Here is a 14,732-nt window from a genome sequence, read left to right as displayed (position 1 = left end):
GTGTGAATAAACTTTGAATTTAATAGTTTTCTGAAAACACAAGATAAAATAGTTTTTTATTTATTCTCAGATTAATGCTTATTGTATATGTGGCGTGCTCGGTCTGTGAACACCCAAACCTTCTCCCATTTGACCCCTTTCGCTACCTCCACGTTACCCTGGAAGAGATAGGTGCAAGGTCAGCAATTTGGACAAAGGATAAAATAAAGATTGTAGCTTTTTTCAGTGACAGGAGAAGCGTGTCCCAAAGGATAAGGCTTGTCAGTAGAGCATCACATTGCTAAAGAATTGCTAGGGTTGGAAAAAGACTCTTAAGATCATCCACTCCAACTGTCCGTCTAACGCCACTATGCCTACTAAACCATGTCCCGAAGTGCCACCTTTACATGCTTTTTGAACCCCTCCAGGGATGGTGACTCCACCACTTCCCTGAGCAGCCTGTTCCAACACTTTGCCACTGTTTTGGGCAAGAAATTTTTCATAATATACAATCTAAACCTCCCATGGTGCAACCTGAGGCCCTTTCCTCTTGTCCTGTTGCTTGTTACTTGGGCAAAGTGACCAGCACCCACCTCACTACAACCTCTTTTTGGGTAGTTGTAGATAGAGATAAATTCTTCCCTCATCCTTCTCTTTTCCAGGCTAAACAATCCCAGTTTCCTCAGCTCCCCCTCATAAGACTTGTTCTCCAGACCCTTCAACAGCTTTGAGGAGGCTCCAGCAACTCAGTGCCTTTCTTGTTTGTACTGAGGGGCCCAAAACTGAACGCACTATTCACAGAACCACTGAGTTGGAAAAGACCTCCAGGATCATCAAGTCCAACCATTCCTACCAACCACTAAAACATGTCCCTGAGCATCTCGTCCACCTGTCTTTTAAATGCCTCCAGCAATGGTGACTCCACCACCTCCCTGGGCAGCCTGTTCCAGTGCCCAATGACCCTTTCTGTGAAAATTTTTTTCTGATGTGCAGCCTGAACCTCCCCTGGTCCAGCTTGAGGCCATTCCCCCTTGTCCTGTCCCCTGTCACTTGGGAGAAGAGGCCAGCTCCCTCCTCTCCACAACCTCCTTTCAGGTAGTTGTAGAGAGCAATAAGGTCTCCCCTCAGCCTCCTCCAGGCTAAACAACCCCAGCTCTCTCAGCTGCTCCTCGCTCCTCGTAAGACTTGTTCTCCAGCCCCCTCACCAGCTTCGTTGCTCTCCTTTGGACACACTCCAGAGCCTCAACAACCTTCTTGTGGTGAGGGGCCCAGAACTAAACACAGTATTTGAGGCGTGGCCTCATCAGCACTGAGTACAGCGGCACACTCACTTTCCTACTCTTGCTGGTCACACCATTTTTGATACAAGCCAGGATGCTGTTGACCTTCTTGGCCACCTGGGTGCCCTGCTGGCTCACATTCAGCTGGCTGCTGACTGGCACCCCCAGGTCTTTTTCTGCCAGGCAGCTTTCCAGCTACTCTTCCCCAAGCCTATAGTGTTGCAGGGAGTTGTGACTGAAGTGCAGGATGTGCCATTGGGCCTTGTTGAACCTCATACAATTGGCCTCAGCCCATCAATCCAGCCTGTCCAGGTCCATCTGCAGAGCCTTTCTGCCCTCTGTATCTGAGTTTTAGCAAGCTTGGAGGCACCTCAGGAACCACAGGATCTTGCATTGTTCCTAGAAATTGCAGATGGAGGAAAGGAATTCAGGTGATATTGGGAGGGTTGTGTTCAGCCCTCCACTGACAATTACTGAGGTGATACTAGTTTGGTTATTTCAATGTCAGTACTGTGGCTTTTGGGCTGTACCTGAAATTCTTGCCCTTTGTGCTCTTAATCTCTCCTCCAAGGGAATTGGTTCATCAGGCTATGTTTCTCCCTATCTCCCCTTCTTCCTCTGCATCTGTTGGATGTTAAACTTGAGCTATTTCTCCTCGGTGACAAACACGCTCCCCTGAGTCCTTCAATTCCCTGCCTGAAGCAGCCACAGGGCAGGCTTCTGCTCTCACAGAAACACACACCATAGGACAGGGACTATTTGGCAGAAGGCCATCAAAATGCAAAGCTGGATTACGGAATCATAGAACTATAGAATGGTTTGGGTTGGAAGGGACTTTAAAGATCATCCAGTTCCAACTCCCCTGCCATGGGCAGGGACCCCTCCCACCAGACCTGGCTGCTCAAGGCGCCATCCAACCTGGCCTTGAGCGCTTCCAGGGACAGGGCATCCGCGACTTCTCTGGAAAACCTCTTCCAGTGCCTCACCATTCTCATAGTGAAGAATTTCTTCCTAATGTCTAGTCTAAATTTTTACCCTTCCAATTTAAAGTCATTGCCCCTAGTCCTATTACTACATGCCCTTGTAAAAGTCCCTCCCCAACTTTCTTGTAGCCCCTTCAGGTACTGGAAGGTCACTATAAAGTCTTCTTGGAGCCTTCTCTTCCCCAGGCTGAACAAGCCCAACTCTCTCAGCCTCTTCTCATATGGAAGGTGCTCCAGCCCTCGGATCGTCTTTGTAGCCTCCTCTGGACCCGTTCCAACAGCTCCATATCCTTCTAACGTTGGGGATTCCAGAACTGGACACAATACTCCACATGCGGTCTCACAAGAGAGGAGCTGAGGGGAAGAATCCCCTCCCTCGCACTGCTGGCCACACTTCTTTTGATGCAGCCCCGGGCACTGTTGTCCTTCTGGGCTGCGAGCGCACACCGCCGGCTCACGTCGAGCTTCTCATAGACCAGAACCCCCAAAAGGGGCGCTGACGCGGCGCCAGTACCGCAGCGCTCACCGACAGCAGGAAGAACGGGACTAAGCGCACAACCCGCCTCGCAGGCCCGCCCAGAGAAGAGGGCCCCGCCCGCCCCGCGGCCGCGGCCCCGCCCCACCCCGCCCTAGCCCCGCCCACAATAGTGACCCCGCCCCTTCACGATTACCGCGCCCCTCTCATTGTAGCCCCGCCCCACATCATGATCCCACCCCTGCGATATAGCTTCGCCACGGCCCCGCCACATTAGCTGTGGCCCCGCCTCATTCGCCGTAGCCCCGCCCCCAAGAGTGATCCCGCCCTGCAGCTACGGCCCGCCCTTCTCATTGGCCCCGCCCCCGCGCCGTACCCCCGCCCCCTTCGCCGCGGCCCCATTCCTTCACAATGGCCCCGCCCATTAGCTGTAGCCCCGCCCCTAGGACTAGCCCCGCCGCTCTCCACAGGAGGGCGGGTGGCGCGTGCTGCCGGTATCCCCGGGCGGGGCTGTTGCGTCAGGCGGTGCCGGAAGCGCACGGCGCGGGGCGCTCCGAGCGGCCCGGCGGGAGGGGGTGTCCATGGCGGCGGGGTATCAGTACAGGCCCAACGGCGGCGGTGCCGCCCTGCCCGACCCTTCCTTCCTATGGAACGTCTTCCAGAGGTGAGGCTGAGCCGCGTCGCCTGCCGCCCTAATGGGGCTGGGGGAATCCTGATCCCCTGATCCCCTTGCTTGCCCTCCTCCTGCTCTTCTTCCTACCCCCCTCTCACCTCCCTTCCCCTCCTCTTCCTCCCCACCTTGCCCCCGTTTCTCCCCCTCCTACCCCCCTCTTACCTCCTTTGCCTCCCCTTACCCTCTTGTACCCCTCTCTTGCCCCCCAGCCCCCTCCCCCCTCTTGCTTCTTCCTCTTACCCCCTTACCCCCTCTCTTAATTTCCCCTCATAATGTCCGCCTTTTATCCTCCGCCCTTATCCCCCTCTTATCCTCCTGTTATCCTCCCTTTATCCTCCTTTCTTCCCCCACCTCCTTTCCCCCCTCTTCCCCCACCTCCTTTCCCCCCTCTTCCCCCACCTCCTTTCCCCCCTCCTCTCTCTCTTCCCCTTCCTCCCACTCCTCCCTTCCCTGCTGCCACTCGGGGTCATTCCCGAAAGCGGGACTGGCCCGACCTTTCCGGGACTTTCCCTGACTGTGGAGATACCAGGGAGGGAGCTGGGCGTTGGGAGGTGCCCGGAAACCTTTGGCTGCTACAGGGAGGCTGTCCCGGGCCTTGGGCACCCGGCATGGGGTTTGGGTGAACTGGGAGAACAGCGCGGTTGTGCCCTTGTATGAGGAACCTGAGTGGGGAGCCTTAGGAAAGGCTGGAGGAGGAGTGAGTGTGGATGCGTTTCAGATCAGAGGAAGGGGGTTAATGGAGGCAAGAAGGTTACCTTGAAAACGCTGGAGACATTTTAGACCTGAGAATCCAGGGAGGAGTGTAAAATCTGGAAGGTCAACGTACAGGAAGGCTTGTAAAAAGGGATCTGATAAACGCTTAGTGGAAAACTTGAAGACTGTCAGGACTGGAAGGGCATGGCTGTGTTAGAGTGAGTCCAGAGGAGGCCACGGAGGTGATCCAAGAGCTGGAGCACCTCTCCTAGGAGGACAGGCTGAGAGAGTTGGGCTTGTTCTGCCTGGAGGAAGGAAAGCTCCGGGGAGACCTTATAGTGACCTTCCAGTACCTGAAATACAAGAAAGCTGTGGAGGGTCTCTTTTATCAGTGAGTGCAATGACAGGACGAGGGATAGTGATTTTAAGCTGAAAGAAGGGAGGTTTAGGTGAGGCATTAGGAAGAAATGTTTTCCTGTGAGGGTGGTGATATGAGGGTGGCACAGATTGCCCAGGAAAGTTGTGGCTGCCCCATCCCTGCAGGTGATAAAGGCCAGGTTGGATGAGGCTTTGAGTAACCTGATCTAGTGGGACGTGTCCCTGCCTCTGGCAGGGCTGTTGGAACTGGGTGATCTTTAAGGTCTCTTCCAACCCAAACCATTCTATAATATTCACTTGAGTTCATCTGGAACAGGAACCCGCAAGGCAGGCAGCAGGCCCCTGTTAAAAGCAAGCGCAATATCGAGACTGTACTAGTAACACAGCTAAAGGAGTTCTTCACATTTGTGTCATGTCAAGGAAGCTGGGAGGTTCCTACAGTGGATCCATGTTTATGGGAGAAGTATCAGAGGATCTCGCTTAACTCAAGTGACAGCAAGAAGAGGATAAGGAGTAGACAAACAGTAATAAGTTGCTAAAACTGGCTAATATTTGCTTAGTAACTCAGGAGTGACTCAGGAATGTGGCAGCTTACTGACCCAGCCTTCCGTAAAATCACATCATCTGAGAACATGGAGTAGGCTTGCATGAAGCAGGTTTTTTTTAAAGGGTACAGAAAGAAACAGATCAACAGTCTGACTTTTGCACCAGACAAGCCAGTAGAAACCATGTAATATCAGGTAGCTAGTCAGGAGTTGCGTGGTTTTTGTTGAAAGTATTCCTCTCCGGCAAACTACTGTGTAAGTCTTGGAGTATGTTGGATAAGGACTGGGTATGTATATAGCTAGAACAGATGCCACTGATATAATCTGTGGTTTCCTCTCAACATATGTTAGTATTAAAGGCCTTCATAGACACAGAATGAAGGGGAGAGTCCTTTAGCAGATAAATAACTGACTAAAAGAAGAGTATGTGGTCATCTGCCACACTGACAGATGGAGCTGTTCTGAGACCTTTGATATGTTTAGGAGGAACTGGGGGAAGAGAGGGTGAACTGTCAGATGAAGTTTGGTTACAGTAACCAATTCCTGCAGTCAGTGAGGCCTATGCAGGAGACCTTGCAGTCCCAAAAGACTGGATTGTACCACCTGTCATGTCCAGGCCATGATCACCATATCATGGATAGAGTAGATACCTGATGTCCACGAGGAAGACGCACTTTAACTTTGCATCATTTTGTGTATAAAATGAATGGGGTCTAAGCTGACTGATCATGCTCAGGAGCAAGATAAGTAGGTCATAACGCATTTTCGTGAAAATATCAGCATAGCACTTAGTGGCAGCTCATAAAAGGTAAAAATAAATTTGGAATACCTAGAAAAGAAATGGAAAAGAAAAAGGATACAACCTTTATATTATATTATGTATTATATATGTTATAATCTGCGCAACCTATGTTCGCACTATGAATGTTGTATGTAGGTTATATAATTTTTGAGATGGGGAAGGAATCTAACAGAATGAACTGAAAAGATTTCAGAAAAGATGACAAGGACTGAAGGAAGAAAAACGCCTTCCGCAGGGGAATCAGCTGAGCAGGACTCTGCTTTGAAATGATAGTAACTGAGGAGAGAGAAAACCTGTCAGTGTCAAGGAGAAGGTCCCTGTATAAAATAGAGAGAAGTCCCCACCACCTTCAGATATCCTTCTGAAGAAGGCATGATCCTGCTTTATTTGAGAAGAAATCATTTAATTTCTTCAGTTTGGGATAGAACTCCATTCTCTAAGACAACAGACTGTGAAAGCTCAATAGAAGCTGGCACCTGCCTGCACTTTTTCACTTTTTGAGCCCTTTTGAAAGGGAAGGATGAAGGCCCCGCAGTCAATTCTTTCAGTACTTTCTTACTGAAAGAAACTGGGTGCCAAACCTGGGGCTTCAGTTTGGGAGCCCAACAGCTTACTACACTGATGTTAGGCATCTGATGGATTTGACCAGCAAGCTGTGCTCTGCAGTTCTTTTAAAACTAAATAAATACATAAAAATACTTTCCTGTGTGGATTTTACCCAGACTGTTTTATTGCCAGTGTGTTTGTGTCTCTTCACTCATAAGTCAGTCTTGCGGTTTTCTTTGTAGCTTTTATCATGTTCCAGAATGTCTCATCAGTCTGAATGAAGCATTTAATTTGCAGTAACAGTCAATGGTTTACCAAATAAAAGGCAGTTAGTGACTTTTGAGGAAAAGATTTCTCTTATCTGGTGAGTAAGAACCAGAATGTTGAAGTTCTTCTGTAAGTGGAACCTGTTAATTTCAGCCATTTAAAGCTTACCACTTTTTTTTTTTTTTCTCCCCTCCCTAGGGTTGATAAAGATAGGAGTGGAATAATATCTGATCATGAACTTCAGCAGGCATTATCCAATGGTAAGTCTGTAAATGAGCAGTGAGATGCTTCATTCTAAACATGATTCTAGATTTCATGCCAGAATTCTTTGATTAGGGGCAGAGGGTTGAATGTTCCTACCGCTGATGAATGTTATTTAATCTACAGGAAGAGGCTGAAGGGCTTGAAACAATGGACAACTCTGTTTTTTATTTTATTGGGTTTGGGTGTTTTTTTTGCTGAGCCCACTGTTCTTAGGGTATTTTGACTTCAAGGGAAGTTTTCTGAGTTTGGTGCATGTTAGTAATAATGCATCATAAACTGAGTACCTATTGTAAACATTACCAATTTGTGTTCTGGGGAATGAAGAATGCACATCCCTTTACTTTTTCCAGCTCTGCTTCCTAGAAAACATTCTCCGATTTAAATACAGGATGTAATAAACAACGGTTTATATATTCCTTACTCATCAGTCCTGAACCTTTGTTTTCTAACAAGGATCAGTGTTAACCTAACCTGGACAAAGATCAGATACTTACAATCAACCTTTTTACTGCACATAAAATCTTTTCATACAATATGGTGCAGGAATTGAAGATGTTAATTTTTAATAATTTTTTTCCAAATGAGATGTGTTTTGGGTTTTTTTTCCTAACAAAGAAGAAAGATGCACTCTAGATCTGGTATTAAAGCTTCTCAGTCCCCTGTCCTAATGTTTAAAGAGTAACTAATGTTCAAATAAGTCATGGAAAGAAAATAAAAAACCAACAAATTTTTCCAGAAGCCTATTTTTTACTTTCCTCTGGTGACTTAGGGTGGGTAGGGCTGTACTTTGCGGTTCATTTTTTCCACTCAGAAATCTGAAAAAGTCTATATGGAAGCTATTTGTGCACCTTTGAGTTCATATCAAGTTCCCCTTCTCCCAAGGTTTAATTCCTTCATCCTTGTGCTTTGTGACTGAAAGTGGCTTAAACTGATGTTATGGGCTGCAGTGTACACAAACTGAAAGGCTCCTTTTTGTCAGTAATCGCCTGACTTAAAATAAATTTGAATGGCTCTATTCGGTAAAAATGTGGTCTTTTGACTAGACTGGAGTTACTATAATAGTCGTTTAATAAAATATCTGATGGATTAAAAGAAATATATTGTAGCTGCTGCACCTGATCTATAACTAAAATACTGTTTTGAATAACAGCTTCAGAAAAAGCTAAGCTGAATTGATTAAGTCACTGTTTTAATTTAAGATTAGTGCTGTTTATAACGATTTGGGAACCGGGCTTTACCTGCCATTTTAAACTTTGTGTATTTTAAATATCTTCTAATCTGATTGAAGAGTCATCACTGCCTATTACCGTCTGGACTCTTTTCTTTCCTTATTTACAGCGTAGATTAGCAGTTTCAGTGCTTTGCAATTATGAACAATCCCCAAGTGAATTCACTATTCGACAGAATACTTACAGAACTGTAAGCTTCCTTCATTCTGAGAGATTCTAGATCTTTACAGCAAAGTCACTAATAATTCACAGTATTCTTTTTAAAATATATATTCTAGTGGATAGTTGAGTAGCTGTTATGGGCTAACATCTAACATGGGCTAAAACAATGTTGCGTGTTTATTTCTATTATCTGACATGGGCTAAAACAATATTATGCATTTATTTCTATTTAAACAAAATATAAAATAAAACATTAGAGTTTTTATGTAAAATAAATGTTTATTTTAGCTTATTTAGTTTAATAGTTTGTATATAAAACTAGTTTTTATTTATTTTATTTAAAGCAAACAATTGTTTATTTCATTTTCTATTAGTTTTATTTCTAAAACACTAAAAAAGTTTGCATAGTGCTTATTCAGATTTGAAGTTCAATGTGATTTTGACATTCAGCTTTTCAACACATCAAGTTTAAGCAAATAACAGTCTGCTTACCTTACTTCATACAGTTGTTTGCAATATAAAATTCTATGCTTCCTTGTTTTGTTTTGTTTTTCTGTGCTGCCACAGAAAGTTAAGAGTAAAGTCAGGGGAGAGGAACAGTCTTTTACTGTTTATTGGAACAGGCTGAAATCCAGTACAGTTCTTCAGCACTGGAGTTGCACTGGTTTCAATATGTAGCATCTGTACGAGTCTCTTGAAAATTTCAACATGAAATAAGATAAATTATTCTGTGTTTTCCCTTTTTCCTCTATTCTGCGGAGAGTTAAATGTTGACACCCTGTTAATAATTATATTCTTTTTTATTTTTGTCAGGAGACATAACAGCTCTAAGGTACTGATGTTCTCTGTTTAAAATACTGCTTAAGCATTTTCAGGCCATTTGACTCTGTGTGTCAGCTTATGTTTCTCCTATGTGCAAATAGTCACCCGGCCTGCCTGCAGTATGAGGTTTTAATGCAGTAGAAAAACTGTAGCCTTACACTGATACAGTAAATACAGGTGCTGCAGACTTGCACTGATACAGTTTCCCTTCCCTGGGAGAAACCGCAGTGCTCTAAGCCCCACTTACGCCACTGCAGCTTGATCCAGCAAAGCAGTCTTGCCTTAACAAAGCCTGCTTAATACCAATGCAGCCTGTCTATTAGGTGTTTGTGGTCAGCTAACTGCATAGTTGCAAATGCCTCTACAGTATCTCTAGTCTTACTCGTTCCTTTGTGGTCCCTGCACTCAACCACAGTTAATTCTTGGTCCTCCTGGTTCCTTCATTGTCTCTAGAGAACTCATGGTGAAATTCTAGATGAAGAACAGAATTTCTCTTAATTTAAAGCTTAATGCATCCTAGCACTCTGGAATGCTTCCAGCCAAGTGAAAACAATTCCAAAGTCACTAGCCTCTACATATTCACAGAAGTGCAAAGCTCCTCTTCAGATGATGACTGCTCAAGACCTTTTAAGCAGCAACATTTCTCGATCTGAAAATACTAATTTAAACAAACAGTTTTTTAGCAGTGTAGGTGGGGTTTATACTAAACTGAACTCTAAACTGCACTGTGTGGTTATGCCATGTTAGGAACCTCTTCTTTTCATTTGTCAGAAACTGAGTGCCCTGGAGTAATCCACCTGTCAAATAGGAAATAAGCAGATGGATTTTTACTGAGGAAAGATATGAGACCTTGTTTGAGTTATAACTTAAAACTCTTCTGCTCCCATCAGAAGAAAAAGTGGTACTTAAATTTTGATCTTCCCTTTAATCCAATACCTCCTGTCTACGTGCAATGAAAACAATCCTTTCTAGCTCTTTCAAGGTTAGGATATTTTTGGTGCAGCCCAGAAAATGTTGGTTTCCGTGTAGTACCTGTAAAGCTTTGGTCTGAAATAATCTCTGAATGGTCAAGAACATAACCACTTCAGAGCAGCCTTATGTTACAATCTAGTAGCTCTGAATTCACTGTTTTAAAGTTTTATCTGATTTTTTTTTGGCTGATTTGTTGGTTGATAGCATTTTTTTAAATAAAAACATAACATTGAGGAACTAAGTAATTCTTTCTGTTTCAGGCACGTGGACTCCATTTAATCCAGCAACAGTCAGGTCCATTCTTGGTGAGTGTAGTTGTGTGATACAAAATAGCCAAGATACTGTTTTGTGATCGGTTTGGTTGATTGAGAATGCTATCAGTTGCTGCACTACTTTTTTTTCCCCTCTAGACAGCCCAGGAATAGCAAGTTAAACTCAAATATTTTCCCTTTTGAATAATACAGGACTGCCCTTGCGTGCACGTGCACGCTGTTGTCGAAATAGCCTGAAAAAAATGTTGCTTTACAACTAAAGAGACAGTAAATGCAGTTTATGTGTGGGGAAATTGTCAGCTTAAATATTCTAAAAAGATATATAGCTTGTCTTCACAACTAATTTTTCCTGTCTTGCATTTTGATCCAATGTGATGAAAGAACACCAAACAGAAGCTTTAAAATGTTTGAATTCTTTAGTATCCCAAAGTAATTGCCAGCAATGTGGAAGATGAGAGTTGGGAGAGCATCAGGATAAAAATTCAAGCACAAATAATCTTTTCTGTCATACAGTTCATAAATCCGAGGACTAAATATTTTGCTTTGTTTTTAGTAAGCATTTATCACCAGCCTGAGTTCTGTCAGTGTGGGATGTGCTGTTTACATAGATGACTATCAATCAGTAAGTCAAATGCAGATGAATATCCCAGCACTTTGGGCAGCCAATGTATTAGACTTTTTCACGTGTCCTTAGAAAAGAGCACTCCCCACCCCATGCCCTCTTTGTCACTCTAAGTTCAATCAAGCCCTAAATATTTTCAAACTGGAGGTGAAAACACGGAAAAAAGAAACATTATGCAACTCATTCTGGTCCTATTTCATTTTACTTTATCTTTTTCTCCTTCAGTGGATGAGTACTTGATTTTTTTTTTTATTTTTTTTTTGGTGGAACTTTCCAAAATATTACTTGTACTATCAGTTTCTTTTCTGTCTTCAGTACTTTCCAGAGCAGTACAAACTGCTCTTGCTGCCTTCTTAAAGAAGTAGTAGATCTTACTGAGGAGTGGTATGATTAAAGGGTTTTATGTGTTTCTTATATTCTTATTTCAGGCATGTTTGACAGAGAAAACAAAGGTGGTGTTAACTTCAATGAATTCACAGGCGTCTGGAAGTACATCACTGACTGGCAGAATGTCTTCCGAACATATGACAGAGACAATTCTGGAATGATTGACAAAAATGAACTAAAGCAAGCACTAACAGGTTTTGGTAATTCATTTGTAATTACAGTTTTTATGAGTGGGTTTTGCCATTGAATGAGCTTCTTGCAGTTACGGCTGCAATGTTCCGATAAATGTGACTGAAAATGGGGCAGTCAAAATGCAGTTATCCTTTCAGGTCTAAGGTAACTTTTAAAGATGCCCATGCCCTGAGCACATATTTTAATCTATTTTCTTTTATGGAAAAGAAAAAAAAAAACAAAACTGGATGTGCTGGTGAATGTGTGATTTCTGTCTCTCCTGTTTGGTGCTTGGGGAGCATCACCAATACTTCAGGGAAATATCTGAACTTACAAAGGTACTTGGTACAGCTTTCTGCTTTTTAAAGAAACCCAGCAGTCTATGCTACAGTAACATTCTGATGGCAAAAAAACTTCCATTCAATTGACTTCACTTATAAAAACTTGCACTGCAGCCCTAAACTGTTCTCTCAATCAGCTGGTCACTTTCATTAGTAATTATGTTTACAGTGACTCTGTCTATAATTATTCTTAAGCATGTTTTTAATGCATGCATTTAATACTTTTGCTGTGCAGTGGAGATATATGGCTGAAAAAGTCTCTTGTGACTCCTTACTGCTTTCTGGTTTCATTACACATGCCTGCTAAACAGCCCAGTTCTTTCTATAGGACTGCAGTAATTGAAACCTTCTAAAGCATCTATCTTTTTCCAAGGTTACCGACTGTCTGATCAATTCTATGATATCCTTATTCGGAAATTTGACAGACAAGGAAGAGGACAAGTTGCTTTTGATGACTTCATTCAGTGCTGTGTTGTTTTACAGGTAAGAAAGGAGATGTACTTTAATGTTAATGTGAAAAACAAAATCGCCTTTTCTTATGGTTCTTAATTTAACTGTATTATTAGATCTAGAACTTGCTTATAAATGATGTGGATAAAGTAGACGTGAGCTGCTAGAAACATCTTCATTTATTGGCCTTCCCTTGTTATCCATTCACATTGAAAGTAAATTTGACACAATTTCTTTGACTTGTTAAGTATTTCTTTTTATGGAGCAAAAAAAATGTCAGACAGTCTGTGTTTTAAAAGGAAAACACTGGGCACTATTTCCTCTAGTTTAATACACCCTTCTGCAGGATCTTGGGTGTGTTAAAAGTAGAGTGTATCATGCCCCAGGGTGCCCATAATTCTCTCTCATAATCTGAATTGTAAGGTTTTTCTATATCTCTCTGTTTAATGCTCCAGCTAAAAGGAATTTGACCTAGAAGCTGAACTGTTCAGTCTTTCATCACTGCTGTTCCTGCAGACGTGATGGTAGTAATGGTAGTAAAAGATATATAAAACAAAAGAGGACTATAACAGAAATGGATGTGTGAATATAGATAGATATACAGAGAGAGAGAGAGCGCTGTAGTGTTACAGCTATATTCCTTTGTTTAGAAAGTACTGGATGATTCCTCACCTCAGTCCTTAAGGTTCCTCTAAGTGTCTCTGATTTTTCTGAAATGTAGGACTTTAGGGAAACATTGGAAAACTGTAGCCGTGAACAAGCTGAGGGTTAGTAGGACAGAAGGAGTCTTTCTCTTCTGACACTGGCCAGCATTGCAATAGTATCTTAAGATATCTTGGGATACTCTAGATGAAGAGAAAGAAGCAGTATCTCTGTTACTTGCAGAAGGTTGTTCTGTTCTTCTTCTTTATGTCTACAACCATAAATCTGCTGAAACATCAGTTGCCTTTTTATCCGTTTGTAATAGAGGCCAACAATACTTTGTTATAAACTTAAACTCTGGTAAGGAAGGCTTTGAAATTGAGCATTATTCAGCTGGTGTTGGTGAAACCATGCTGGTGGTTATTTTGGTCCACTCTGTATCTGTATGGCCTGACACCTCAGGGGTTGTACAGATGTTGTTACTCAGATACTATGGATACATAAAGCATCTTTGGCTAGAAGATGAGAAATGGACAAGGTACTCATTGGATTCTGTCTCCGGATGACTCTCACAGGAATTGTGCACTGTTTCCCCCCCCCCCCCCAATTTTAAAACCAGTTATAACAAGCTGTGTGGTATAGAAAGAATTCCCTAGAAATCCTTAAGTATGGTATCAAGAGGCAGTATTAAAAATCAGATCTGCTACACAGCACAGGCATGACAAGCACACAAGATTGTAAAGTGTCCACAGAGGGGATGAACGAAAGGTGTTCATAAAGCTACAGAAACCTAAGTGGTGAAGGGAATACATCACAGTCGGAAATTTCCCGATGTATAAAACTGTATGGGTTTTTGTCCCTTTTTCAGAGGCTGACTGATGTGTTCCGACGATACGATACTGATCAAGATGGCTGGATTCAGGTGTCCTATGAGCAATATCTTTCCATGGTCTTCAGCATTGTATGACACTGATAACTAGGAATTGCACACTGGCATCACACAGGCTGGAGTTGCCAAATCATCCTGTACTGATTAAGATTATTGATGTATTATAATGCATATAACGTCATGTTCTTAAATTTTGTATGTTGGTCATCACCTTCAGAATCTGTACTTGAGTTGGTTTTTATTTTTTATCATTGTACGATGTGACCATATCTGCTTACTGTGTAGTACAGAAAGCACAGCATCTCGAGTTAACTGGTGCAATGTCAAATCTAATGTTGTTCCACATATCCTGCATGGGGGAAAAGTGACTCCGTAGAAATGCCAAATTAAAATAATGCTTGTTAGTTTATAAGAGAGTTGAAAGTCAAAAGTTGCACAACATGTTTTGCATGTGCCTTACTTTTATAAGAGTTTAATGTATTAATTTTTAATACAGAATTTAAAATTAAGTAAAAATATTAGATCAACTTTTATAGTCTACTTTACTTTTGTACAGCTTCTTTTAAAAGGGTGGTGTTTTCTGTATTCTAGTTTTTTATGGTTCAGGGGTCCCTCCTACTTAACAGCAATAGCCTTTTTTCCTTGCCTCATCATCTTATTTTCTAGCTGCCTCCTTCTTTTAGTGTATCTTTGGGACATTTTCAAATAGAACTTTTTCACACCTGTGTCCAATACTGCATCTTGGGGAATGGCCTCAAGCTGCACCACGGGAGGTTCAGGCTTGACGTCAGGAAAAAATTTTTCACAGAAGGGGTCATTGGGCACTGGAATAGGCTGCCCAGGTAGGTGGTTGAGTCACCTTCCCTGGAGGTGTTTAAGGGACAAGTG

The 14,732-nt window shown here is 42.9% G+C and overlaps 1 protein-coding gene across 2 annotated transcripts; it reads left to right on the top strand.

Moving 5' to 3' along the window:
• Positions 1–3,166: 3,166 nt before the first annotated feature.
• PDCD6 (programmed cell death 6) lies at positions 3,167–14,289 on the top strand. 2 transcript variants are annotated; one of them, XM_054058520.1, is made up of 6 exons: positions 3,167–3,381; positions 6,820–6,881; positions 10,331–10,375; positions 11,393–11,545; positions 12,237–12,346; positions 13,824–14,289. In XM_054058520.1, exons 1-6 carry the CDS (start codon positions 3,299–3,301, stop codon positions 13,920–13,922), a joined length of 552 nt encoding a protein of 183 aa, XP_053914495.1. In that variant the 5' UTR covers positions 3,167–3,298; the 3' UTR covers positions 13,923–14,289. The 2 variants fall into 2 exon arrangements, with proteins under 2 accessions (XP_053914495.1, XP_053914494.1); XM_054058519.1 differs by having other exon boundaries at positions 3,171–3,381; positions 11,393–11,551; positions 13,824–14,283.
• Positions 14,290–14,732: the final 443 nt, after the last annotated feature.

This window comes from Cuculus canorus, chromosome 2 (genome assembly GCF_017976375.1).
Source record: "Cuculus canorus isolate bCucCan1 chromosome 2, bCucCan1.pri, whole genome shotgun sequence".
NCBI classification, from domain to species: Eukaryota; Metazoa; Chordata; class Aves; order Cuculiformes; family Cuculidae; genus Cuculus; species Cuculus canorus.
This window is presented reverse-complemented; position numbering and strand designations above follow the sequence as displayed.

Coding starts and splice junctions, on each gene's coding strand:
- PDCD6 (XM_054058519.1), top strand. CDS start 3,299: ATGGCGGCGGGGTATCAGTACAGGCCCAACGGCGGCGGTGCCGCCCTG. Junction 6,882..10,330: donor TCAGCAGGCATTATCCAATG/GTAAGTCTGTAA, acceptor TTTCTGTTTCAG/GCACGTGGACTCCATTTAAT. Junction 12,347..13,823: donor AGTGCTGTGTTGTTTTACAG/GTAAGAAAGGAG, acceptor TCCCTTTTTCAG/AGGCTGACTGATGTGTTCCG.